The 26851-nt window shown below is 46.2% G+C and overlaps 1 protein-coding gene across 1 annotated transcript; it reads right to left on the minus strand.

The window, feature by feature from the left end:
* Positions 1 to 26325, minus strand: tshz3b (teashirt zinc finger homeobox 3b). Its single transcript, XM_057025566.1, has 3 exons — positions 26184 to 26325; positions 25253 to 25747; positions 1 to 5136 (listed from the first exon to the last, which is right to left on the minus strand). Exons 2-3 carry the CDS (start codon positions 25290 to 25292, stop codon positions 1562 to 1564), a joined length of 3615 nt encoding a protein of 1204 aa, XP_056881546.1. The 5' UTR covers positions 25293 to 25747; positions 26184 to 26325; the 3' UTR covers positions 1 to 1561.
* Positions 26326 to 26851: the final 526 nt, after the last annotated feature.

Below are 26851 nucleotides of genomic sequence, written 5' to 3' on the forward strand. Positions count from 1 at the left end.
TTATTGCAAAAACTGTTTCTTTTTTAATGCTGCAGTAGAAAACAAGGTTATATGAAGTCATATAATGGGATTCATTGTCAAGAACAACAGAAAATGAGAGAACAAAATGAAAACAGACTAATGGCACAGAATGCATTATAGTATCTGTGCTGTTTACATGCCGATATTTTACAGAGCTTTTTTTTATTCTTTTTTTTCTTTTCTTATTGTTTTTTTTTGTTATTTTTTGTAGTTTTTTGTCTCTACACTGGCAGCTGTCAGTTACTTCAATAAATTAACTGCCAAAACTGTAGCAGAACTTGTCACTCAAGAGAAGAGTGTAACCATGGCTACCTTTCATTTCCCAAATAGGTAAAGCTTCAGTGTGGATTTATGGCAGAGAAATTAGACAGGAAAACCAACCAACCAAACAAACAAACAAAAAACACATTCAGCAATATGAAACAACCAAGAGTGCTTATAAATAACAGTTAACATGTCAAATATCTTTATAAAGTAACATCTCTTTTGTACAGCTTTTAATAGTTTTAATGTTCATACTGCGAAGACATGTTGAGTATCTGGTAAAAAGAGTCTTTAACCCTTTGAGCACGAATTGGGAATAAAAAAGATTCATGTCATTGCTACCTTTTTTTGTATAATTTCATTAAATAACACATTTATAAAACTATTGTGCAAAACAATTTTGTCTTCATACAATGTGCACCAACAGATAATTGTTATCCTTTGTTTTTTTTAAATTAAAAATATAGAAACAATGCATAATTTAGATGTAATATGCTTTTATATACACAATTTACACAGACCTGAATTAACATTGATCCCTTACAGACCAAAATAAAAGATTCCAATTTGTTTCCTCTAATGCACAGCTGCAATGTTTCTGTCAAGTCCTGCAAGGATTCCTGGGAAAAATACAGAACACAGTTTTTCACGTCTTCAACGAGACTGAAACCTGTGCCGGTTCAACAAACGTTGCAGATTCAGTGCAGTCGTTGTCCATTTAATTTTCACATCAGCTTAAATATTCCCAGTATCAAATTTCTTCGGCAATATTTGAATCTTAGGTATAGAAGTGCTTGAACGTACTCAGAGGGTTAAATGCTGACTTCAGCCCAAAAAAGACAAAGCAAGCAGGAAATCAAGAAAAAGAAAACAGAGAAAGTGCACAGATTTCATTAAATAAAAGGTTGAACTAAACTGTTTTATCTATGCATGCAGCCCATCACGCCCATGTGATGCCACAATATAAAGGAGCTGAATTCCATTTACACAACTTTCAAAATACACACAACTTCCTTTTAGAATCTATTTTTTAGACCTCCATTTATTTCTATGACAACTGCACAATTAGAAGAAAGTCACAAATCCCCCTCTGGTCTTGAGACGGAGTGAGTAAATTTTATCCAGGAGAAACCAAAAAAAAAAAAGAAAAGAAATGTGCCAAAACACAAAGCAGTAGTTGAATGCTAGTTTGTGCAGATCGCTCATTTTATTCATCTTTTCATTTCCTCAAAGTGTGAGCTGATGCCAATGACTTCCATGTTGTCCATAGTCAGTGCTACGGTTTGTCGAGCTCACACACGTACATGAGGTGGTCCTCGGGGGACTTCCCATGAGTCTTGCTTAGGTGCAGCTTCACCGCGTGCTTGCTAGCAAAAGTTCGGTTGCAGAGCTTGCACTGATGCACGCCTCCGCTGTCATCGTCATTGTCAGCGGACGGCGATGGCGACTGAGTGGAAGAAAGGGAGGGCGCTCGAGATGAGGGCAGAGAAATTGATATGGAGGAGGGTAAGGGGTGGCTGGAGGGATGGAGATGAGAGAGCAGTTTTTCAGAGAGTCCTTTCGTGTGGTGTTGCTGAGATATCTGGCTGAGCAGCTGCTCGCCAGAAAGCTTGGCCAGATCACGCAGGCGAAAGCCCAGATGGGATTCCAAATGGCTGACATAGGTGGATGGCGAGCGGATCTGAGATGCGCAGTCACTGCAGAAGAATACTGGGTGACCCGAATCTAGGTTTTTCAAAAACTTGGTTCCACCAGTTCTTCTCAGCTGGTACTTGACATTAGCCAGCCAGTGAGAAATGGTTGTCATCGAAAGGCCGGTAAAACGCGAAATGTGCATTCGTTCCTGCGGGCTCAGGTCTGACATCATGTACTTCCCGTCGCTCGTTTGTCTCAAACTGGAGGCAAACTGCGCTTGTAATATGAGGAGGTGCTGAGGATTCCAGTTGGATTGGCGCCCTTTACGTTTCTGCGCTGGACTCACATCTTCTGCGTCTTCCTGCGTCACGCCTTCGATGTCGGCGCGCTCGGACAGACTCGTAGGGGTGGCGGACTTCACCGACTGACTCTCCGTCAAGTTCTTCAGCATATCGGAAATATCAGAGAGTGCGTTTTCTCTCAAAGGGGAGGTGGCCATGAAAGAAGCTACCGCCGCCGAGGCTTTGGTCATTGTCAGAGCTGATGGTGGAGAAATAGAGGATGGGCTGGAGATGGTTGAGGAAATTGCCGTCGAAGCCAAGGAACCACTGCTGCCATTTTTGTCAGCGTGCTTCCCTTTGGTGAGATCTATGGGTTGGTCGTTCAGGTGCTGCTGGTAGAAATAGCGGTCCAAATGGTCGTTACTGGGTTTTTTGGTTTGTGCTGGTGGGGTGGAAGCAGCGACGGCTGCTTTCTCTGCCAGGCTGTTGCTCATCTTAAACAACATGCTCATTGGGTCGAGGGAGGGAAGGGCGGGCTTGGCGGCCTTGCCCAGGTGGACGTTCATAACCGACTGCAAGGCGCTGAGAGGGTTGACGAATGGTTGCTCCGGAGGCGGGTGGTCTGTGATGATGGTCGTACTGCTGCATATGGATGAAGGCGTGGGGGAAGCCGCCTGAGTTGTGTCCATTCCATTCTCCTCAGACTCCTGAATGGAAATATCTCCATTTGAGATCTTGTGATTGGTTTCGCTTCCCTCGCCTCCCTTTTCCACACCACTTGAACTCTCGGGAGTTTTACAGGCGACATGTTTATTTAGTTTTGGCGAGTCTCCTCTTCCCATGTCCCCGACTTCACTGTGGCAGGGTGAGGGTGTGTTAGGTCTAAGAGGAGATCCCATCACAATTCCACTTGGGTCTTTCATTTTCTCCTCTACCTTGGCAACTTTCTCTGTGACTTTTTTGACCAGTTCTTCCATGGCGTGAAAGTTGTTTTTGGGGAGGGGGGAGCTCTGGCAAGTGGACGGGGAGATCTTACTAGTGGGAGAAAGGATTTCCCCTCCGGGTAACAAGTACTTGAGCGGAGAGTTCTTCCCAGAGTTTCCGAGGGAGAGCTTCATCATGTTTGGTAGCTGGTACGCAGCATGGATACTGGGATAACCGCCCCAACTTGGAGCACCATTTTGTGCTTTGTTAATAGCTGAGGTCACTGTGTTCTCCAAGGACTTCAAAATATCAAGACCCCCTTTTGGACTTTCCTGCAGGTCTTTCTCAGTCAGGTAAGTATATTTGGAAGAAATATCAAATTTTTCCTCAGCCTCCTCCTCATTTGCCATTGTCTTCTCTTGGCTGTGGTTGTTACCGTTCTGATTGATGGACTCTTTAGTGCACTCTTCCTCCTTATCTTCCTTCTTTATCTCAGTAACCATGGCAGTGGGGGAGATGCTAGCAGGAGGAGGCCCCAATGCAGGTGGAGGGGAAAAGGCCGTAGCAGCCAAGGGAACAGACTGGACCTTTTCTTCTGGTGTTGAGTTAGACATGGGGACTGGAGCTGATGGTTCTATAATAGGCTTCCCTTTTTTAATAGCAGAGTTGGTGACTTTGATGAAATGTCCTGTCACCATCATGTGGGCAGTGAGCTCTTGAAGTGTGTCATGAGAGCTGCCGCATTCCATGCATTTCAGAATTTGCGACTTCCTGGATTCAAACTGCCACGCGTAACTGGCCCCGTTCTGGTGGCCATAGCGATTGTTTGGAGTGATGTAAGGATTTGTGACCTTCTGGAGAATATCAGCGTCGTTGAGGGCAGTGGGCTTGGGTGTGTTACCTCCATTAGAATCTGGGGAGCTAGGGATGTCTAGGTCTATGGGAGCTCTTTTTCTAGACGAAGACATAATCTTAGCTGCTATCGGTGTAACAGGCTCTTTCAGAGGCACTTTCTGGTAATGTTTAGTTTTTATCATATGGACACTGAGATCCTGCAGAGATTCAAATGAGTGCCCACAGTACATACACTTCAGAACTTTCTGGGCATCCTCCTTCCCTTCCATCTCCAGCAAGGAGCGCTTTCTCGGTTTTGACCACCGCTTAGCACCCTCACCATCTGTCTCATGGTTATCGTCGCGGTAGTGGCCCGTCTCATTCATGTGCACGGTTAACTCCACCAGTGTGTCGTAGGCTGCACTACAGTCCTTGCAACGAAACTTGCTCGCGCCAGTAAATATGGAGCCGTACAACTTGGAGCTCTGACGGTAGAGCTGGACGGTACTGAAGAGGTTGGGTTCTACAGAGGCAGTGGTAACAGCTACGACGGGGTGCTGAACCAAGCCTATTCTGTGATGATGGTTCTGTGAGGCCTGTTGGAGTGTTTTAGCCATGGCTGACTGGTGCCAGTCGTAGCCTGCGCTACCACTGCTACTGCTACTGCTGCTGCTGCTGCTGCTGTGACTGCGTGGGGGTTTTTCTGGAGGAGGCTGGCTGAGGTTGACGTTCAGGCTGGACCAATAAGAATTGGTCAGGAAAGAGGTGTAAATAGCTTTCATTTTCTCAAGACTGTCAGCCACAGATGCCGCCGTGGCTTCGTCTCCATTGACTGGGACGGCGGCAGCAGTAGTCACGCACGCCGAGGAGGACGTGAGACTTGAAGGCTCTTTCGAGAGAAGAAGCTCATCCTCGTTTTTAAAAGAAGAACTCTCAAAATCAGACATTCTGTCACTGGTTTCACTCAGGTGAGACTCACTGTCCAGTTCCTGACCCGAAAAGTCAGCGGCATTAGGGGACCCCTGGAAGCCAGTGGATTCTGGCCTGTCCTTGAGCAGAAAGTCCTTGTCCTGACCTATGAACTTTGTGGTAGGCTCCTCCCCCTCTTGTGCCGAGTCTTCTCCATCCAGGTCCTCGTCTAAGAGGGCTGCTTCCTTTTCATCTTCAGGGACATATGCTGCACATGTCAAGAAGAGAAAGACAAAACAGATTTGTTAGAACCCGGCTGCCAATGCATCCAACATTCTTTGTTCTTTTGTGGGGTTTTGTTGTTGGGTTTTTGTTTTTTTCAATAGGAAAGTGGACTCACGCCGACGCCCTCTGATGTCACACAATTAGGTCTTTCTAATCAAAAGCTGATACAACAATTGTCTTTGACCTCTCCGGATGGATTTCCCCCCACCTGCTACTCCCATGCTGCGGTCAAGTCTTGGTTTTCTATGGTTTAAATATATATACACTCATGTAGAGAGAGAGCGAGAGAGAGAGAGAGAGATGAGTTGGAGGGGGTGGGGGAGAAAAGACAGTGATGGTAGGAGGAACAGGGGAAAAATGCCTTTTCAAACACAAGTTGCCATCTTATTCTTCTCAAGGGGCAACGGCTTGAAATTAAAACTAAATTCGAAATTAATGAAGCACATTCTTGTGGTGACATTCGTTTCTGAAGTAATAAATTACTTGCATCAACCTTGCAGCCAGCAGTTCCTGTCTGTCAATTAATACATCTTACGCTTCTTCTGCAGACTAATGCATTTCCTAACAGACACACTTGCCATTTAAATTAAGCACGCATTTTCACTCATTACACTGTTCAGCCCTCGCCTCCTCGTAAATAAGAATGAATGCATGTACATTTGCCTGCAACAAATCTCCTCTCCACAAACCGATTTGCTTCAATTACCAAAGATTACAAAAAGTTTATACTTATTATTTACAGTTTAGCTTCGGGGAGTGGGCTGGAGGCTTTCAATTTATATTCAAATCTGCTTCGTTCATGTATAATACAACAGAAAGCTGAAAGAAAATATGTACCAAGACATATCACAGGAGTGCCCTTTTTGTACACCTATGAATATTTTCTTTTGTTATCAACTCTCTGACGATGGCTAAAACATCGACAAATGATGTAATGCACGCTCAAACACAGATTAAGCCTGCGTGAGACACACAACACAAAGTTGTTTTACTGCTCTACAAGCAGACGAATACAGGATAATGTTTGAATAATAGAGAGAAAAAAGCATCTTCTATCACCTGAGCTGGGATATAGGAACACAAAAAAAGAAATGTCTGTTGGGAGCACTTTCAAAGACGCACGTTTTAAATCATGCAAAACACGTTACGCTAATGTCGAAAAGCAGACGGTCCATTTTAAACAATAGGGTGTGATTAAAGACAGCTTCCCTACATTTACTTTGTACATGACAACTACTGTCATGTACAGCATCACAGTACACACCTCAGCTGCTGTTTTCACCAGTAAATGCCTGTGTGTGTGTGTGTGTGTGTGTGTGAGGGAGGGGGAAAAAGAGTGTGTGTGTGTCAGTACATGATGCAGCACAGGGAGGCAGCTTTATCATTGTCAGGTTGCAACATTGCCGTGGGACAAACATATGCACCAACACACAGATAGCCTGGAGCACATCACAGATCTCACACACACCGTTGGAGAAACAGACACACACACACACACACACACAAAAGTACTAGCTGCCCCATAGTTAACTCGCAGTGTGTTGCACCATGTTCTAAATTGGCTCCACCCGCTGGTCCGTAGCTATATTAGATATTGTCACATTAGTTTTGTCTGTTTTATTAGATTCTAATAATCTTTGCTGGTTCCTTTGAGCTGCCGGTCCAGAATGTTCTGTTTGGTTCTCACATACCTCGACTCCCCCTCTGTCAGCCCCCCCCCCACCTCTCTCTCTCTCTCCCTTTCTGTCACTCGCTCTCCTTCACTGCATTTCAGAACCACCCGCACATACGTGCAGCTGAACCCACATGTGCATGCCATTTGTTCTTGTTCCGCCAAATTGACAGCTGTGGTGGGCAACTCGACGCTGGCCGAGGGGATGTGAACACAGCGGCGACGCTCTTCAAGGCCTCTGAAATCCTCTTTAAAACGCAACAGACGCGTCACAAGTTAATGTCTATGTGCTGGCTGCGACACGTCAGGTGGTAGACAAACACACACTCTGTTTGCAGGCTTAACAAGCTGGTTAGCACTGTCAGGACACAACAAGAAGGTTCTGGGTTCAGATCCCCTAGGGGCAGGGCTCTTTTTCCTCCAGCTTCCTCCCACATAACAATGAGGTGGGATTGATGAATCGACGACTCTAAATTGGTCTGAGGTATCCTAAGGAACATAAGTGTGACTGTCTTTGGGTGTTGACCCTACAACGAGCTGGTGACTGGTGTAATCTGCCTTTCTGGTACAGGCTCAGACTCATTTTACTGTTCAATATATACAGCATATGTGACAATTTCACTGAACTTGGTCCCATTATGATACATAATTGTCCTCTCTCTAAATTATTGATGAAAACACAGCACGTATGCGTATAATGTATACGCATAAGTACAAGTCCCTTAAAGTCTTGGCTGGGAATCAAACCCAAGATCCATAGACAGTCATTAGAGAAAAGCCACCAATAGACAAAACAGAAACAACAAAAAGCAACATCCAGAAGTTACATGGCTCAAACTAAACCACTCTCTGTCAATAAAAAAGAAAAAAATAGAGATGAACAAGTGTGATAGAAGTAGGGGACTTGGAAGAAAGTCCAGGCTCCGGCCCCCCCCCCCCCCCCCCACACACACACACAGGCACACATGCAGAGATGATGTCAAGGCTCTTGGCTTGATTCCAGGCTACAAGGTTCATAACACTATACCTCCAATATGGACTCCCCCCTCCCACTCCACACACACACACACACACACACACACCACACACACACACACACACACACACGCTCTGGAGGAGACAGAGCCCGGGCCAAATGCGGAGGGCATACAGGTGCTCTTTTAATTAGCAGACAGAGAAGGAGGCCGAACGTGTTCCAGATAAACAGCCAGCAGGGTAGAAAAGGTGTCCTGATCTCATTGTGGATTGTTGTTGATACATTCAAATTCCATTTATATGCCTTTATTATTTTTTGAGGAGCAGCAAAATAACCGCTAATATTTGTTATTACAGTAAATACCTGCCAAGTAACGACAGGAAGCGTTCTTTTACCCATTACTATAAAAGTGCGGCTCTGTCAGTTTGTGAAGTGAGGAAACGCTTGTGCACTCTGCAGATGTTCTGATGGAAACAGTTGATCACGCTTATATAACCACTTAACAGCACTATCAGACACGTCAGAGCAGTCTGTTTACACTTCTGCACGCACCTCGCTGTGTGTGTGTGTGTGTGTGTGTGTGTGTGTGTGTGTGTGTGTGAGAGAGAGAGAGAGAGAGGCACACACAGCTAGACTCATTTGTGTCTGTATGCTACATGTATGCTAACGCTCTGATCTCCTCCCTCACCATCTCCTTTCCATCCCTCCCCAATCACCAGTGGAACCCACATTAATGAAGTTAATTGAATCTGGGATCAATAATGCTTAATTACTGTGATTTGACATTCCCAGACAAACGAGCGGGCTGGCTGTGAGTGTTTGCAGCGAGGGTGCGTGAAGGGCCAAGGCTGTCTGCAGGAAGTGGAACGCCACGGGCGGCGTTTGCCATCGATCCCGTGAGGCGTTTGATCGATCTGGTTGGCTAAAAAATGGAGCGCCCGTTTCAAACATCCACAGTGAGATTCAAAGTTTATTTTACGATACGTATTTCTAAAAACACTGTAAATGTAATCTGTCACAAACAGAAGCTTTTAGTACCCCTAAAATCTTTTAATTTTTTTTTTTTTTATGATTTTACTTATTTATTTAAACAGTATATCTTGAATTTTGTTGAACTGGTCTCACTGGAAATTAAGACCCAATGACCTAAAAATGTAAAACAGTAAAACAGTTCATCTCTCTCGAGACACGTCTATATTTAAGTGTGTTAGAAACGATCTAACTTTATTTTTTAAAGCAAAAGTGAACACAGGGGAATGACAGGAAGATCTTAAAAAATCAAAACAGGCTTTTTTTGTTTGGTGATAAAACAGGCAAAACGTGCTCGTATGGAACGTTTCCATAGCACGAAACGATGGCGGCACGTCTTTAAAAAAACACAAGCGTTTAAACAACAACGAGCTGCAGGCTGATGGAGGAATGAACAGCACATAAAAATGCAAAACTCCTCCTGAAAACCTGAGGTAATATTAGCATATACAGCAGTGATGAGAGTGCACGAGAGAGGGGAGATTAGATTTAGAGTGGCAATGCTGAGAGAGGCTGTCTGAGGCTGTAGCAGCATCCCAGCACACACACACACACACACACACACACGCCTACACACACACACACACACACACACACATACAGGCGCTGGAATACTTATCAGTCAATATTTCAGTCTTTGTGCTCAATAGCCTCCTTTCACACAACTATGAGTTCTAGAAATCAGCTCTATATGATATGGAGGTGTATGATTGCATGGTACAGTGGTGCACGCAGCACAATTGTCATCAGTCAGTAATTTCACTGCATTTCTGGAAACTGGGATCATTCGGACACACAGTCAACGTCCTCCCTGGGAATGTTGGAGTGTTTTAGCAGAGTTAGCTAAGCACAGCTGACAGATATCCGGCGTTTCTTCCATCAGAACCACTCTGTCACCTCTGCTCTCTTTTCTGCCCCCTTTTCCTCCTCCGCTCCCCACTAAACCAGCCAGTTACACACGGCTATCTCCTCTCTGGTTACTGTAACTCGTCGTCGTTGCTCTTTTGTGTTTGCCGCCCTTCAGACTTACAGCACATTGATATCGCAAATAAAACCCTAGCTGTCTGCAGCAATGTCAGACCTTGGAACCCCTCATTCCCCAACAAACAAGCACACAGGTCGGCTATCAGGACACGCTTACGGTCTCGTTGGAGTGCATTTCAGTTTGTATCTGGGTATCTATTTCCTGCCACTCTCCTCTGATCTCTCTGGACAGCTCTAATGAAAAGATGTCATTGGGCCTGCTCGAGCGGGCTCGGCGGCTAGGTTAGCGCAGCCGCGGCGTGTTTGCGCGTGCGGACACGTGCGTGTTTGGGAGTGAATGCACACAGTGGTCTCGGGGTAAACAGAATGACAGGATCGCTTTAAAGTGCTGTCAGGTGGGGAAGAGGCGATTATGATAACGCACACTCAGTTCCAACGCAAACAGGAACGCTTAAATCCACTGACCGCCGTCGCGGAATATACACAGTCCAGCCATCTTCAGCAGTTCCTCCTGGGCTGGGAACCTTCCCCAGGTTCAGGTTTTTACCCGATCATGTAGTCATTTATCAGGAAGCGCTGGGTGGTGTATATAGATAGATAGAAAACCTTTCACTATGTTTAACAAACTTCATTATCTCTATCTTATGGTGACTCATTTTACAATAATCAAGGTTAAAATAAGAGAAGCGCGTTAAAGAGTTTCTCATTTGATTGCACAGTACAATGTCCAATGATAAACACTCTAGTTACCCTCCATGTCCCACAATAATTACTCCATTTAGCTTCTCTGTGCCACCTTCATTAGTTCATTAACAGCAGCGCACGTGGACTCTCGTGCATTTACAAAAGATGAAACCTTTGTCTGCAAAAAAAAAACATCAGCAGAGAAATGTAAAGAGCAACGGTGAAGCAATAAAAGGTGTAAAATGTGAGGGGTTTAGGCGAAAGAGGAATGGCTGGCAATAAAGCTAGGAAACAGCACAGCTCGGAGGCAATTTAGACTGCAAAACACAAACCATTAAGTTTGTGCATTATCTTTTAATTTAATCTTGAATGATTTATAATCCATCACACAAGGCTTCAACCATATCCAATTATTCTCTCCAGCTTGATTGACAACAAAGGTGATTTATTAAGCTAATAAAAGCCGATGTGCCCCCACGTTGGAAAAATAACCAACCGGGGTCTGGTTGGTCGCAGACACACAACACAGCTACACACACCTCGCTCTCGTGAGGGCTGAGAGATCAATAATTTGTACCAGCACGTTTAAATCTGGGAACGTCTCTCGCAAAAGTCCGAACAATCACGTACGTCTTTGCTTGAAAGAGAAACGAGTCTGCTGGCGTGCCAGGGACGTCAGAAATCAAAGCATCAAAGTGTTTTTTTCTGTCCTTGTTCTAGACTGAGTGAGCACATCGGTCTTTAATTCCTCTGTCATCTTAGTCTCCACTCGATCTGCTAATGTTATGCTCAATCACTTGATATTAATGGAAAAGCCCGTCAGAGGGTGTGTGTGTGTGTGTGTGTGTGTGTGTGTGTTGAGAGTACCATTAAAATGTTTACAGCATTACAGATATAAGACACACACACACACAGAACAGACACACACTCGTACCCACTTGGCCTTTGTTGACTGATCTTCAGGCATCATTATTTATCCCGACATATTTAATAATGTGGAAGTTATTGAAGTTGAGTTTAGGGAGACCATCCAACCTTTAGTTGTAATATTATATTTATTAGAAGCAAATGTCCACACACACTCTCACACACACACATACAAAGCCTTGCTTGCTTGCTTCCTCCGTAGAAGCTCTGTGCTCCGTCGCTGAACTGCCTTTAATAATCGTCACAGATGAAGATATGAGACATGCTTCCTTTGAACTAGTCACAGGAAGAATGAATATGTACGAGTTTCCCCACTCCTGATTAAAAGCTCTGCTCTTCACCGGCTTCGTTTCCAGCTGTTGTCGTTCAGCTGTCTGGCTCCCAGCGCTCACATGTGACTGGCTGAGCGAGGCTTCGCATGAGATTCTTAACCAAACATGTCACTGTTGCTGGAGTCGGGAAGCAGCGCCGGCAAAAGGATCACGCGTGTGATTGTGTCCGAGTCCAGATCTGAGCCAGCCCCCCGCTAGCGTTCAGAACTTTAGCCCTTTTGATACTGGGGGCGATGCCTGATACTGTGCTAGCATTAGCTTTGAAGCTGTCAGCTCCCTCCTGTGAGTCACAACCTGAAATGTAAAAAAATAAAAAAAGCGGCTTTGATCTGTATTTACCATATATATGACTGCCAAATTAGTCTGATGTTTCATATAATGTGTCTGGTGTCGTTGCTCGGCAAGCATTACATTTCCTCTCGCCTCGACACCGAGGTCGCGTGTTGGTGGCGCTCGTGTGTTGTGAGCGCGGCTGTGAATTTTAGGGTTGAATCCCATAATTAGGGCCTGAACAGCAGCAAAGAACAAGAGGAAAGTATTTCCTGTCGTGCAAATCTCGTTCCAGTTCATAGATCTGTGTGTGTTTCTGCAGCTTTTACTTCCACAACTGCTTGTTTAGGACTTCATTTCAAAGTTCATACAGGAAGTCTCTTAAAGTTTGTGTTTGGAATCATGAATGAAAGAAAACAAATATTCTACTGTAAGACTAGTACGCCTTTAGGTGTGTGTGTGTGTGTGTGTGTGTGTGTGTGTGTGTTGAGAGTACCATTAAAATGTTTACAGCATTACAGATATAAGACACACACACACACAGAACAGACACACACTCGTACCCACTTGGCCTTTGTTGACTGATCTTCAGGCATCATTATTTATCCCGACATATTTAATAATGTGGAAGTTATTGAAGTTGAGTTTAGGGAGACCATCCAACCTTTAGTTGTAATATTATATTTATTAGAAGCAAATGTCCACACACACTCTCACACACACACATACAAAGCCTTGCTTGCTTGCTTCCTCCGTAGAAGCTCTGTGCTCCGTCGCTGAACTGCCTTTAATAATCGTCACAGATGAAGATATGAGACATGCTTCCTTTGAACTAGTCACAGGAAGAATGAATATGTACGAGTTTCCCCACTCCTGATTAAAAGCTCTGCTCTTCACCGGCTTCGTTTCCAGCTGTTGTCGTTCAGCTGTCTGGCTCCCAGCGCTCACATGTGACTGGCTGAGCGAGGCTTCGCATGAGATTCTTAACCAAACATGTCACTGTTGCTGGAGTCGGGAAGCAGCGCCGGCAAAAGGATCACGCGTGTGATTGTGTCCGAGTCCAGATCTGAGCCAGCCCCCCGCTAGCGTTCAGAACTTTAGCCCTTTTGATACTGGGGGCGATGCCTGATACTGTGCTAGCATTAGCTTTGAAGCTGTCAGCTCCCTCCTGTGAGTCACAACCTGAAATGTAAAAAAAAAAAAAAGCGGCTTTGATCTGTATTTACCATATATATGACTGCCAAATTAGTCTGATGTTTCATATAATGTGTCTGGTGTCGTTGCTCGGCAAGCATTACATTTCCTCTCGCCTCGACACCGAGGTCGCGTGTTGGTGGCGGTCGTGTGTTGTGAGGGCGGCTGTGAATTTTAGGGTTGAATCCCATAATTAGGGCCTGAACAGCAGCAAAGAACAAGAGGAAAGTATTTCCTGTCGTGCAAATCTCGTTCCAGTTCATAGATCTGTGTGTGTTTCTGCAGCTTTTACTTCCACAACTGCTTGTTTAGGACTTCATTTCAAAGTTCATACAGGAAGTCTCTTAAAGTTTGTGTTTGGAATCATGAATGAAAGAAAACAAATATTCTACTCTAAGACTAGTACGCCTTTAGGTGTGTGTGTGTGTGTGTGCGTGTGTGTGGGGCGGGTTGTAACCCGCACTAATCAATTGTGGCTCGTGTCACGGCGCTCCGAACGTGCCTGATTTGCATGACTGGAACACGCGTGTACTGTATGTGGCAACGTTGCCCCGAATGAGGCCGGCTGGTCAAATGTCAGGACCCCCCCCACACACACACACACCACACACACACACACACCGACAGTGGGCTGCGGGGCGCCGTGTAGTACAAGGTTGTAGGTTTGATTCTCGGTTTTTGAAGCGTGCTAGCATGCGCTGTCATGTACATGATGCAGGAACTCTGCTAGGAACAAGCTGCGGAGGCTGTGAAGAGGTCACGGGGTCAAATGTAACGTATGGACTAAAGGCATTACTCACTTTTATGTCAAGGCTCAAATTCTGAGAACCAAGAAACTCCAAATGGAAGATAATCACTGTCTGTCATCAGCCGTCACCCACCGGTGCGTAAAGGTTAATTAGAGTGCTTTTAGAAAGAATGAGCAAAGGGCATCAGTCAAGTGAGCGTCAGGAAATGAGACTGAAACAAACTTCTTCATTTAACAGTCCAATTTCCTATTGTACTTCGAGGAAAACCGCTCATTTAATTTTGATTTTATGTCTCGCTGAAAGCATTATTATGTATTGTTTTTAACAACGGAATGAATAAATCCAGAAACAGCCAGAGTTAAACACGCAGAGCTGCCCGGATGTGGATTCTGAATAAAACCCATCAGGTCTTCTGTACACTTCTCACCCAAACCTCTTTTTTTTAGAGATCGGGAGTAAATCTGGACGTAGAAAGCATTAGCATTCCGCGCCTTTTGCTATGAGTTAAACGTGTCTCAGAGATAATTCTGCCTGTACAGTTACAACCAGCTGGGGAGGCATTAAACACTCGAGCTTATACCGCTCAATGAATCAATAGCTACATGTTAACCAATCAAGTCTGCATCGACTGGGGTATAAGTGCTAATGAAAGGAGCAGTCTGGCCTTCCTGAGTGTGGACCGCCTGTCATTCACGGAGCCAACGTCTCCTAAGCAGCTCGTGTAGCGACGTTCATGTCTGTGCTGCTGCGCTGTGTTGTGTTTAGCAGGCTCTAACGTGTGAGGAGGAGGAGGAGGAGGAGGAAGGAGAGATGAGGGGAGAGCAGCAGTGTCACCTGGGGGAAGGCTGGAGGCAAAACTTGGAGTTCTGTGTGCTGCTTCCTGCTCCTTTCTCTTTCCAACGTCTAAAGTTTCTCATAGATCCTCAATTTAAAGTATCCTGTCACGATAAACAAGAAAAAAAACTCTGCTTGCTTGTGTCACCTCGCTGAAGCCGACGTTCCAACTGATGGACAAGCATTGCTAGCTTCTTTCTCCATCAGTGGAAACCACAGGACTCCTCACCGTCACTCTCAGCGTGACCTTTCAAAATAAAAGCAGCGGAAAATCACACCAATTTATCGGAAAATCTTGGATTTCTCGTCCAAACAAACACTGGACTGACAGAAGCTCAGACGTTGTGATGAATAACATCCCAATTTACGGCCACGGGACCTCCGTCCCGGCCCCTCCCCCCCCAGCAATGCCCGGACGGCCCCTCGGGCGGTACCGGCCGTGTCGAGGACCTCCGCTCCAGATAATAACGGCGATGGTCGCCAGAGCACGTAGCTGAGATCAAAGATGCGAAGCAGAGGAGGTCTGTGGTGGAGATCCTGTCTAGAGCAGACGAAGACGAGGAGGTTCTGAGAAGACGCGAAGCAGAAACACGCAGATCTGGACCGTAGCGAACAGGAAGTCTTCAGGGTTCAGATGAAGCCGCGTGAGTGTTGACACAAGCAGGCAGCATCGGTGATGAGTTCTCCTCCAGCCTATTTTCATCCCAGATATTGATATTTTGTCACGGACTTTCATGACTCATTAGGATGGGGGGGGGGGTTCTCTGGCACGCTACAGAACTTAATGTAAAGTCTCCTGATCCAGAGGGGCCCGTGTGGATGGTGCAGTAGGGAGGAAGAAGGTGTGAAAGGAACCACAAACGCATGTCCGTTTCCATTTTTGACTCACTTTTCTAACAAAGTAAATACACTTTGCTTGGAGCCGTGGTTGAAAGCCGATACTCAAATCCAGGAGTTTGTTTTTATTTGTTCCATTTCTTTTTGCTCGGAACCCGTCTTGAGCCTGTCCGTGGACTCGGTGGGGGGGCTCATTCACTTGCAGCACCACTTGAGCAAAGCTTTAAAACCCAATTTTCATGCTTGACAACGGCGGGTCAGCGCTACCTCAGACGTCCCAACGCCCCAAATGTCCCGTCCTCGTTTAGGACATTCAAACGTGGCCACCCAGCCGTAACTGCACAGTGGCGCCGGCAGGTGACCCATGAAACCAAACTGTTTAAGAGCTTCTCCTTCATTTCACAAACATTTCCAGCTCATCTGCTGGTAATTAAACGGAGCGGCGCCGCTGACGAACAGAAGGGCCCGTTTTTATCGGCGCTCACTCATTCCACTCCACCGTGTCTCTTCGAGCGTCGGAGGGTTCCGGCGTGAGCGGCGTCATCTTCTCGCCCGTCCTATTTGTCCGTTTTCTCCGCATTCTCTCTTTCCAGACAAAGCCAGAACCAAGTACCAGCAAGGGTCATATCTTTTTAATTATCTTTGCTGTCTTTGATTAATTATTTGGTGTGACAACAGCGCCTTCGTAATGCTTTTCACCTGCCGCCGCTGACTGACGGCCCCTCTGTTGAACTCAAAAGCAAACAGCTGCTGCCATGATTGCCTAGCAACCGGCTGGTGATGGATGAGTACAAGAGATGGATGGCCACAATAAATCACTGTGGCGCTATAGAAACCTGGGAAAAGTGAGCCAGATGGAGAAGAAAGGGAGAATGGGAAAATATAACTGCTTCGGTTTAAAACAGTTAGGTGGTGGCTTCTGCTGTTTTTGATGTTTTCATGCTAGTTTAGCCCTTTTCATCCTTAATCTTGATTTTACACGTTAAAATATCGATAAATGGTTTAGCTTGAAAATCAACTTCTTCCTTAACTCTGTGATTAGTCTCAACTGACCACGAATAAAGGATTCTATCATCTGGAGCTGGGTTGTTGTTGTTTTTTAGCGTCCCCATGAGCATAATCAGGAAAAAAATGATCCTCTGTTCTTCCCACAATTGGGGAAATTTGCAACAGCGCCGTTAGCATGTGCGCTAAGCAACAGCATTAGCGGCGCGGCGCTTTAGAGCGATAATTATTTGGGAAGAGTTCACACGAAGTGACTGGATCCGGTACGAAATACAAAAGGGTCCAGCCAAGTTATAGTTCATAAAAAAGAGGCGTGAGTTCACGAGGAACCACCGTAAACATCGCACAGAACCGCGCGGCGGTCCTGAGGTGTTCGCACCAGCCTCCCCGGCCTCTGGACCCATAAATAACCCGATGGTCGCGTCACACACCAGCTCACCCAACAGCAACACAGCAACGAGTTATTTTAAAGCGTTCTCCTCCAGAACCTTCAAATGCATGTGGGAACGTCAGCATGCTTACTGAGAAACTTTATCGGGATTTTTTTTTTCCCCGAATTAATCAAGGAAGAAGAGCACTAAAAGTCCCGTATCTATCATTACTGTGATATCTCAATTCACGTGGGTTATGTGACGTCTTCCTGCGAGGTTCTCTGCTCAATTGGTGACATCACAACTGTCCCCTCGTCCCCAGACCCTCCTCTCTTTCAAACACACAACACACACACACAGCTGCAGCTCAGGTTACGGCTCTGTAGCGATCCAGTCTAAATAATAGAGCAGTGATGAATGGCAGGGCCAGATTCATATCCATCAACAGGCCCTTTTTCCACGCAGCATCCATCTTCGATAAGGCCTCCCTTTGAATCGCGCGGAGTACTGACTAAACCCACGAGAGGAACTCGTGCACAGCTACGGGTTTGCGCGTTAGATAAGACACTGTGACTGATACATGCCTCCGAGCAGCCTCGCAGACCCATGAAAGACACACACGGATTGTTATTGACACACAGAGAGTGTGTCTGCACATACATCACAGAGATTAATGCAGCTCTGATTTACAATCCAGACGTATTTATGATGTGCAACGTGAGTAATTGTGTGCAAACTATATTTTTAAGTCGCTATGTCAATATCATGTGGATGATGTTTTTCCCCTCATCCACCATCAAGGATATGGAATACAGCTGTGCGTCACATGTGCATACACACCTGTTTGTACTCCTATCCTTATAAGGACTTTAACTGATACACTAGTTTTCCAGCCTCTCGCACTAACCCGAACCTTTTATGCTAACCCAATCATCAACCTCAAAACCCCCACAATGTCCTGCCTTTTACAGCATGTACAACACACACACACACACACACACACACACACACACACACACACACACACACACACGTGTGGGCATTCACCACCAGTAACATACATACTCTTTCTCAGACCCCTTTTCACTCTTCATCGCTCACTCCATTCCTCCTTTCCCAGAGGAGTGGACCTCAGAGGCACAAGAAAGGACTAACCTTCACACACACACACACACACACTCACACACGCACACACACACACACACAGGCCCTGGCAAGGCCTTGTTTGATAAATGACACGCGTCATTGTGTCAGGAGAGAAGGGTGGGTCTGTGATGTATGGTGAGGACGATGAGAGGGGGAAATCGACTGTTTGGCAGGGAGACGGCGCTCGTCTACCCGCTGCTCTCCTCGGCTTTTCTGGAAAAGTCCAAAAGCGTACGTACGCGCGCGCACACGGCTTCGCAGAGCACATTTATGTTTGCGCAGTTTGATAGAAGAAGAATTAAACGGCAGGAGCCCGCGAACATTCGGGAGACAATAAATCATCTCCAGCCAAAGATAAAGTGTTCTAAAGGTTTCTGATTCAAAAAAAAAAACACACACCTGGTTTATTTTGCATTTCTTCCTTATTTCCCTACGGGCTATTTAATTTTTAAGCTGTTTTGCATTCGCTGAGAAATAAAAAGGATCGAGAAGTGACTGTTGGGCCTGGGCAGGCGAGCAGCAAGCAGAGTGAAATGATATCAATCACAGACCCGTTTGGCAAGCGCAATACTAGTATTTCAAATGAAACAGCCACAACCTAGACAAATAGCTTTGACATGAGGCTGTAACCTGAGTAACTTACCCCCTTAAGCACCACCCTGAAATTTCTCATAAAGTAGAGAAACAGAGGGGTTTAGATTCCACTTTGTATTAGCACCTCCCGTTTATCCTCGCTGACTATCTCTCCTCTGCCTCTTTTTCTCTCTGTCGCCAACAGGCACGGTGGCTGACATCTGCAGAGTGCATTTAAAGAGGAAAAATGTGTCACAGGAGTGTGATGCACACTTTTCCATGCATGTACACACACGCACGCACACACACATGCAGCCCCCCTTTGCTCAGTTTCATTAGCTCACTGGCAGGGTGGCACTTCTCAAGCTCATTACTGAGGAAGGATTTATGGCGCGGCAGCCAGTGGCGGAGAAAAGGCATCTGTCAATAATTGCAGGGAGCAGCAACTCCCATCTCCACCAGCTTTGAAATCTCATTAGGTATGCAGTTATCAGGCATAAAGATCAAAAACATTACTCAGCTCCGACAGAAACCGACCAAGAAACATTAATTAGCAACAGGCCCTCACGGTATAAAATAAGACAGCCTCCCTCCTCTCATCTCACTCCTCTTACACTCTTTTTTTTTTAACTTTTAGCAAGGTTGACTCTCTCCCTTCCTCTCTCTGTCTCTCTCTCACCTACCTCATCGGAACACAAACAGATACCGGCGGGTTCACACCCTCATACCAGGCACCGAAGACGGGACCAAACTGGTCTTTCCTTTCACCAAACACTTTGGGACTGGTTCAAGCATTTCAACCAGAGCAAAGAGGGCCCAGTTATTGTGTGTGTGTGTGTGTGTGTGTGTGTGTGTGTGTGTGTGTGTGGAGACCAGTGCAGAACTGTCCGTCTGAGAAGGATATCAGCTCTAAACCCTAACTGTGATTACCAGAGCCTCCACACTGGCTCCAGTGGCTGTCATGGAACCCCTCCCCCCTCCACACACACACACACGCACACACACAGTCACACAAACACAGACTGATGGCTGCCAGTCTTGTCTAGGTCTCCTAGCCAAAGTTTCCGTGGGAAAGGGAAGCAGAGGGTCTGACTGTACCAGGACAAAGACAAAAGCACACATGCACACATTTTGCAAACATAAAGGGAACCCCCCCCCCCCCCGACTGGGTGTAAAAAGAAACGCAGACCTGGAGCACAGCCCAGATGACACTCAGGCACTCATAAGATGAGCACACAGAAAACACACATCTTGATGAAATGTTACGGGCCAAACAGCCAGAAAACGAGGCCCATAGCAAATGCTGGAGTCAGCAGGAAATCTTTTTAGCTCTTCAAACAGACAATAAGCCACCAAAATGTGCAGGAATCTGTGTGTTGTGAGCAAGGTGGAAACTGAGCTCAAACAACCTGCAGAAAGTACCTTCAAAATGAAACAAAGGTTAAAAAAAATGCCTCTTTTCTCAAGCTTCTGGCTGACAAGTGCCCTAAACATGCACTCACTCACACACACACACACACACACACACACACACAATCTTGACTTCTACCTTTGTGAGGTCATTCCTAGAGATAATGAACTACCCAGCTCCAAAATGTCCTCCCTTCCCAAAAGTGTCCTCACTTTGTCAGTAAGCAGAATGCATCTTTGGTACTCATTATGTTACAAGAACAAACACACACACACACACACACACATACAGCCTAAACTCCAGAATGTGACAGACAGGGTCAGAGGTCACATATAAACGTCCATCCAACCATCACCAGAAGCCGTGTGTCTTGCTGGCCTTAAGTTATACTGTATAAGAGAGCTTTGACACAGCACTCATGAGTAATCTACGTCTATTTCATAAGTTTAGGGCAGATTCACGAGTTTGGAGGAAGAAAAAAATGTTGCTGCAATCCATCAGCGCTGCTCTCTGGCTGACTCCAGGAGCGTCAGGATCCATGCACAGTCTCCAGCAGTGGAGGCTCAGAACTCACAGGGAGCTACTGGAGCTACCGAGCGCAGTAGAAGAGCAAGAACCTTTGAGCTCACTGACTTCATATCGTATATTTAAGTCACGCTAGGACCCTAACGAAGGCCTTTTAGATCACTGGTAGCATTAAACGTGTCGCTGATGAGTGGCGGCGGAGATTTCAGCGTTACGTTATAGTGGGTTCTTCATCTTTGGTGAGGAAACGTCAAACGCAGGCAGAAGAGGGAGAAGAAGAGCGGAAGTGAGGGTAAGGAAAAGATGCAGCCTTGTGAGCCAATTTAAGAAATAACTGCTGATGCATCAGCTATTGACTGTTAAAGCGCTTGTGATAGCGCTCAAGGCAAAACCGGGAGCGAAATGACAGCATCAACTGCCTGCAATAAAGTGCAGCACAGTCGACCGAGGGGGCTCTAATTGACAGCTGTCAACCTAATGGGAGCCATGACAGAAGATTCTGGGCAAGCGAGGGAAGACACACTGTTTATAAAGCATCAGCCACTTATCCTAAAGGAAGAGAGGGGGTGAGGGGCCGCCCTCCCCCCTCCTCCCTCCCCGTCTCCCTCTCTCTTTATGATTGTCGTTTGTCTACGCGCTTGCTTTTTCATTTGCTCCTACTTTCTCTGCCTCAGCACATAATCTTTTTTTTGCGATCTCATTACCTTTCTGTCTCTCCCTATGATAGAATATTTAACTATGAAACACTTCTCCCACATTCTCTCCGCTCTTTCCTCCTCCTCCTCCTCCTCCTCCTCCTCCCGTGGTTCATTGTGCAGCAGCAGTGTGGGGCAGCAGGAGCACGGAGGAACGTAGAAGAGGGCCATAACTAATCACAGTGTCAGTGATCTGCCTGGGAAAGACTCACTCTCAACAAAGTTAGGCAAGAAACCTGACGGAAACAAAGATATGAAAAAAAGAGGGATGCTACTCTCGTGGGACAGTTCCTGAAGCCGCGACATTCACGCGATACCACACTGACCAGACTCTGACAATAACACAAATGACTTCCTTTCAATCCAGAATGTTCCTAAAGACATAGCGTTTTTTATTTTTTAAAAGCATTATTCTGTCACGAATACTTATCATTTCTGTGTCAGCCGTGCAAACCAAAGCAATGAAAATTACTGCTCAAGATTTGTTCTCGCTCTCATTTACATGACTTTATTGTTTTAAAGAATTGAACATTCTAAAAAAATGTTAGCTTTGGGGATTCTTTAGAAATAAATAACAATTTGGTACATTCATTTCTGTGTGTGTATGTGTAACTGGGCCACTGCATCTCAACTTAGATCCACCACAAGAGCACCATTAACACACATCAAGCATGATTAATCTCTCGCTCTCATCTACAATCAATCACACGCAGGCTCGCTGATGTGCTGCACACAAAGAGGGAGACAGAAATCAGAGAAATCAGCTGCTTTGCCCCTCCGCTACCATCTATCTCTGTTGGACAGAACCAGATCTGTCTTGATGCTAATATTTACATAAATCATGCTTAGCCTCTTTGGACACCATGCTGATGAAAGGTGTTTCTGTAGAATCAACACTGCTGAAGAAACCCTCCCATACTGGGAAAGTGTCACTGAGTAGCTCATAATGACCAGTGTCAACGTCATCAATCTGTGGCTCAGCGCCACGAGAAAAACATGTCTGACAACACACACACACACACACACACGCGGTACATAAATCTAAAACAATGCGTTTGTGTTTGTTGGTTTGACAGCTAAAGCAGCAAACATTATTTTTAGGTATAAAAATAATAATGTACAGGAACCGTTTGAAGTTCAAGCTTCCCCTCTTTTAACAATGAGCTGTTTTGTCTGGTTGGGCTTTGAAGAGTGCAGACAAAAACCTGAGCTTTGTCCTTTTCTGATATCACAAGTGCTGGAAAAAATAAATAACCTTTGGCGAAAAAACACCATATGTTTCACACATGTACAGAGTATATAAATAAGCACTGGGAAGGAAGGAAGGTGTGTATGTGTGTGTGTGTGTGTGTGTGTGTGTGTGTGTGTGTGTGTGTGTGTGTGTGTGTGTGTGTGTGTAGGGGAGGCAGATGAGGACAGTGTAAGATCAAGTTGATTACATCCAACTATGCCACAGACCTAATTGGCGAGCGTGACAGGGTGCGGAGCTTGTCATCTCCAATCATTAGGTCTGTCAGAGATCCATCAGACCCTCGGCTAATTAGGAGAACGCTAATGAAGCTGGCAAAACAACTCCTCTTTTTCGACAGCCGAGCGTGCTCTGTCACTGTGGTGGGCGTGCGCGGCGGCGTTGGCGGGGGAGAGTTGTTCGGAAAGAAAGTGTAAGCTTATATTGACCATGGAACCATATTCCAGTCAACGTTGGCCACATATGGGTTGTTTTATGATATTTTACCATATGTGATGGTTGAATGAGTCACTGAGGCACCTGATGTAATGAGGACGCTTCATTTGCTGGCTGGGTGTACTAACAGCCACATAAAATAGACAAAACGGGAAGAAAGGGGAAGATTTTAAGGTGAAATAGCTCAAAATTGGGGGCATTTTGCCCGCCCCCCCTCCGCAAGTTCCTAATCAAGGCTGATCATTTGCCATCCTCCCATAACTCCTGCCATCAGTACAGCACAATCAATGTGTCATCACTCCGCGGGCCATGCCCTTCTCTTAAAACTCAGCAGCAGTGCGCCAGTAAGGGATGGCAGAGAGAAGAAGTGGGGGGGGGGGGGGGGGGGGGGGGGGTGAAAAAATGGGGGGGGGGGGGGAGAGCGAAAGCGTCATGAGTCTAAAGCGAAACAGCTCCCCTGCTTGTTTGTGCTTGCACGCATAAGAAATAAAGTAAAAAATGCTTCATGTTCACCTTTTCTCCATCCATCCATCCACAAATCCATCCATCCATCCACAAATCCATCCATCCATCCATCCATCCATCCATCCATCCATCATCCATCCATCCATCCATCCATCCATCCATCTGCTTTACAGCTAAAAGCTTGTAGCCCCAGACACATCCAACACAGCTGACTCCATCTCTCTCCTCCATCTACCTCTCCTTACCTCTCTCTCCACCTCTCTCTATCTCTCCACCTCTCTCTATCTCTCTACCTCTCTCTATCTCTCTACCAGTCTTTGCAGCCTCTGATTGACCATTAGAACCACTGACGAATGCGGCTGTCAGGGGCCAGACAACGGAATCAAATAGAAACAGGCTCTCCTGATGGTAAAACCAGCCGTCTGCATTGGAATTAATATAAAAATTGCATTTTTCATACCAATTTTGTGTGCACAAAAATCATGGAGCGCTGGTAGATTTACACCATGAAGTCAGTGCGGCGTGCCGCCCGTGCACGCGCCGGTGCGCGCCAGTGTGCCTGTGAGCCGTCGTTACAGTAAAACAAAGTTGCAACAGAATTTTGGGGGAACGAGTCTAAAGTCGCCACAATAATAGACCGACAGAAACTGGTCATTCTGAGAGTCATTGATTGAAATGGAAGCAGATCTGAGTGCTCAGCTGATGCGTGTTGGGGGAGGGCGATTAAATGATCTGCTAAAAGTTTGTCTGTAAGGCCAGACTTGATTTATTGACATTTATTGGGAACGAACAGTTCAAAAGCTTGGCCACAAGACAGGTGATCAATCACACGTCAAATCAAAGATGGCAATTGTCCATTAAAGTGTTCTTCCAGGACCCACTCGATCTGAGGGCTCTAAAATAATCTTTAGAGGAGAAGAACAAAGTCTTTCCAACAAATCAAACACATGCAGATGGGGGGGGGGGGGGGGGGGTGGATGTAATGGCGAGGAAAATGCAATGTAGCAAATCTTAAAACCATTTGAGATTCTCCCAGAGAGGAGTAGCAAGAAAAGCATTCTGAAACGTGAAGAACGGATAAATAAATCCAGTTCTTAAGAACAAAAATAAATAATTGGGAGAAACTAATGGGCAGGACAGCAGAGCGATTACAGGCTTGTAAAAAATCAAATCCACTCTAACAGAAAAAAGAGAAAAAGGCTACTAATTTTCCATCAATCCATCTGAAAGAGTGCTACCAGAGGTTTACTACCCCGAATATTTCAACTGAAAATCTCACACAGAGATCCCTGACGCCGCATTCGATATCTCCAATCAAGGAAGGAAGAGCAGGAGGAGTCGCCACAAAGTGCCAAAGAAGATGGATAAGACTTGGGAAAGATCGGGATGCCTGAGGTGAAGAAGCAGAAAGATCGTCCTCCCCGAACCCTCGATCTGACTGGCTGACCTGTGACCTTTGCCAGATGCTGCTGGTGTGCTGCTGTAACTATCTAATCTCAACAGCAATTCATTTACCAAAAAAAACACATACGTGAACACTAATTTATACATCAAAACTCCAAGTTTTTCCACAGCTTTATCTGATGCTGTCAGGCTGTTGAAACTCACGTCTGGGCTCTAAAATGTGAACCCGATAAAGGAATTTAAACAACTTAACAGGGAGGAAAGGCCGACATAAATAGACGATGAGAACCGAGAGAGAGGCCAGTTGCGCGCTAACTGGAGCCGGAGCGTACCTGCGGCGCGCCGGGGCGCTTGCTGCTTCCTCCGCGGCATGTCGGCTCCCTGGGAGCCCGGTAGGCTGATCGACTGTGGCCCCGCTGGTCCGAGGTTAGCCTGGGGGAATCCTCGGAGCTTTGATACAGTTTCACACACCCCCCCGGGTGCGTTCTCAGAGCTCCCACATGGATCGGGGTGTAAATGTGGGGACTAGTTGAGGTCGGGCTGTGTTTCAACACCAAATAAAAGAAAACAGAACAATAGATGCAGATGCGGTGAGACTAAAAAAGAGAGAGACTGAGCCGTGCCCTGCCCGCTCCACCTCTCCGTCACTCGCTGTCGCGTCCGATCCGGTATGGATGGACGCGGTGGGAGCAGGAACAGAGGGGGGGTCCGCGGTACGAAAACATAGGAAGGAGGAGGGGGGTGTGGAAGGGGTGGGGGTGGGGGGGGAGCGCCGAATGCCTCTGCGTGATCCTCTTTACTTGGCGTTGAAGACTGCAACAGGCGAGCTTGGGGAGATAAAAATAAAAGATCGTGTCAGTCAAAAGTGCGCAAACAAAGAGAGCAACACATCCAGACACAAGCCTGAGCCGGAGCCACCCCAAGCCCCCGGTCCCTGAGAGGCTCACATCTATCTATCTATCTATCTATCTATCTATCTATCTATCTATCTATCTATCTATCTATCTATCTATCTATCGACTGTTCTGTCAGTCACTAACCGAATCGAACCGAGCCAACCCGTCCATTCCAGAAAAGCAAGGTAATCGGAAGCTTTTGGGTTCTTGCCCACAGCGTCAGTCATACTGAAGACTGTTGCTATGACAGGGGCACGGGGGCACAAAAAAAAAAAAGTAAAGAAAGAAAATAAGAGAAAAGAAAGAAAGAAAAGAAAGAAGAAACACACACGTGCAGATGAATCACGGGCAGAGCGATCCGACTTACTTTACGGGCTGATACTGTGCGCGATCCATGAGCCTGTCGCCTTTTTCTCTTCCTCTCCCAGCGGTCACGCACGATTCTTGGAAGAGGAGCGGTGGATCAGCTCAAACGCGCCTGAAAGCAGCTCATAAAAATCCATTCGCTTTCGGCAACTCCTGCTGGTGACGAGCGCGAGGAGAGAAATGCCACACGCAGCTTTTTCTTTTTTTTTTTTTTGGTCTTTGGTCTTCTCTAGACCGTCATCCGAGGCGAAGAGCGGAGGAGGAGGTGGAGGAAGAAGAAGAGGTGACGACTGGGACTGGTCGCCCACACGCTGTCCCCCTGCTTGGCACCGCTACGATATTTTGTCCGATGGCGCTCTAAAAAAAAAATTCCGCTGAGGGGCAAGTCACACAGTCAGCGTCTGTGCGCGCGTGTGGGCGCGTGCTGGAGCGTGTGTTTCCTCCGGTGGGTGCGTGAATCGACGAGATACGTGCTTGATTGGGTCCCCCTTGTTGTAATAATGTACGCGAGGAGGAGGAGGCGGAGGCGAGGGAGGAGACGGGCTCAGGCTGCTCCCATGCGCGCGGGCTGACTGGAGCGCACGATCAGCCGAGCTCAGGCGCCCACTGTCAAACACTTTGCTGGCCGCTGGTGGCACTTCCCCAGCTCTTTATGCCTTTGCGTGGCCT

This window comes from Takifugu flavidus, chromosome 2 (assembly GCF_003711565.1).
Source record: "Takifugu flavidus isolate HTHZ2018 chromosome 2, ASM371156v2, whole genome shotgun sequence".
Lineage (NCBI taxonomy): Eukaryota > Metazoa > Chordata > Actinopteri > Tetraodontiformes > Tetraodontidae > Takifugu > Takifugu flavidus.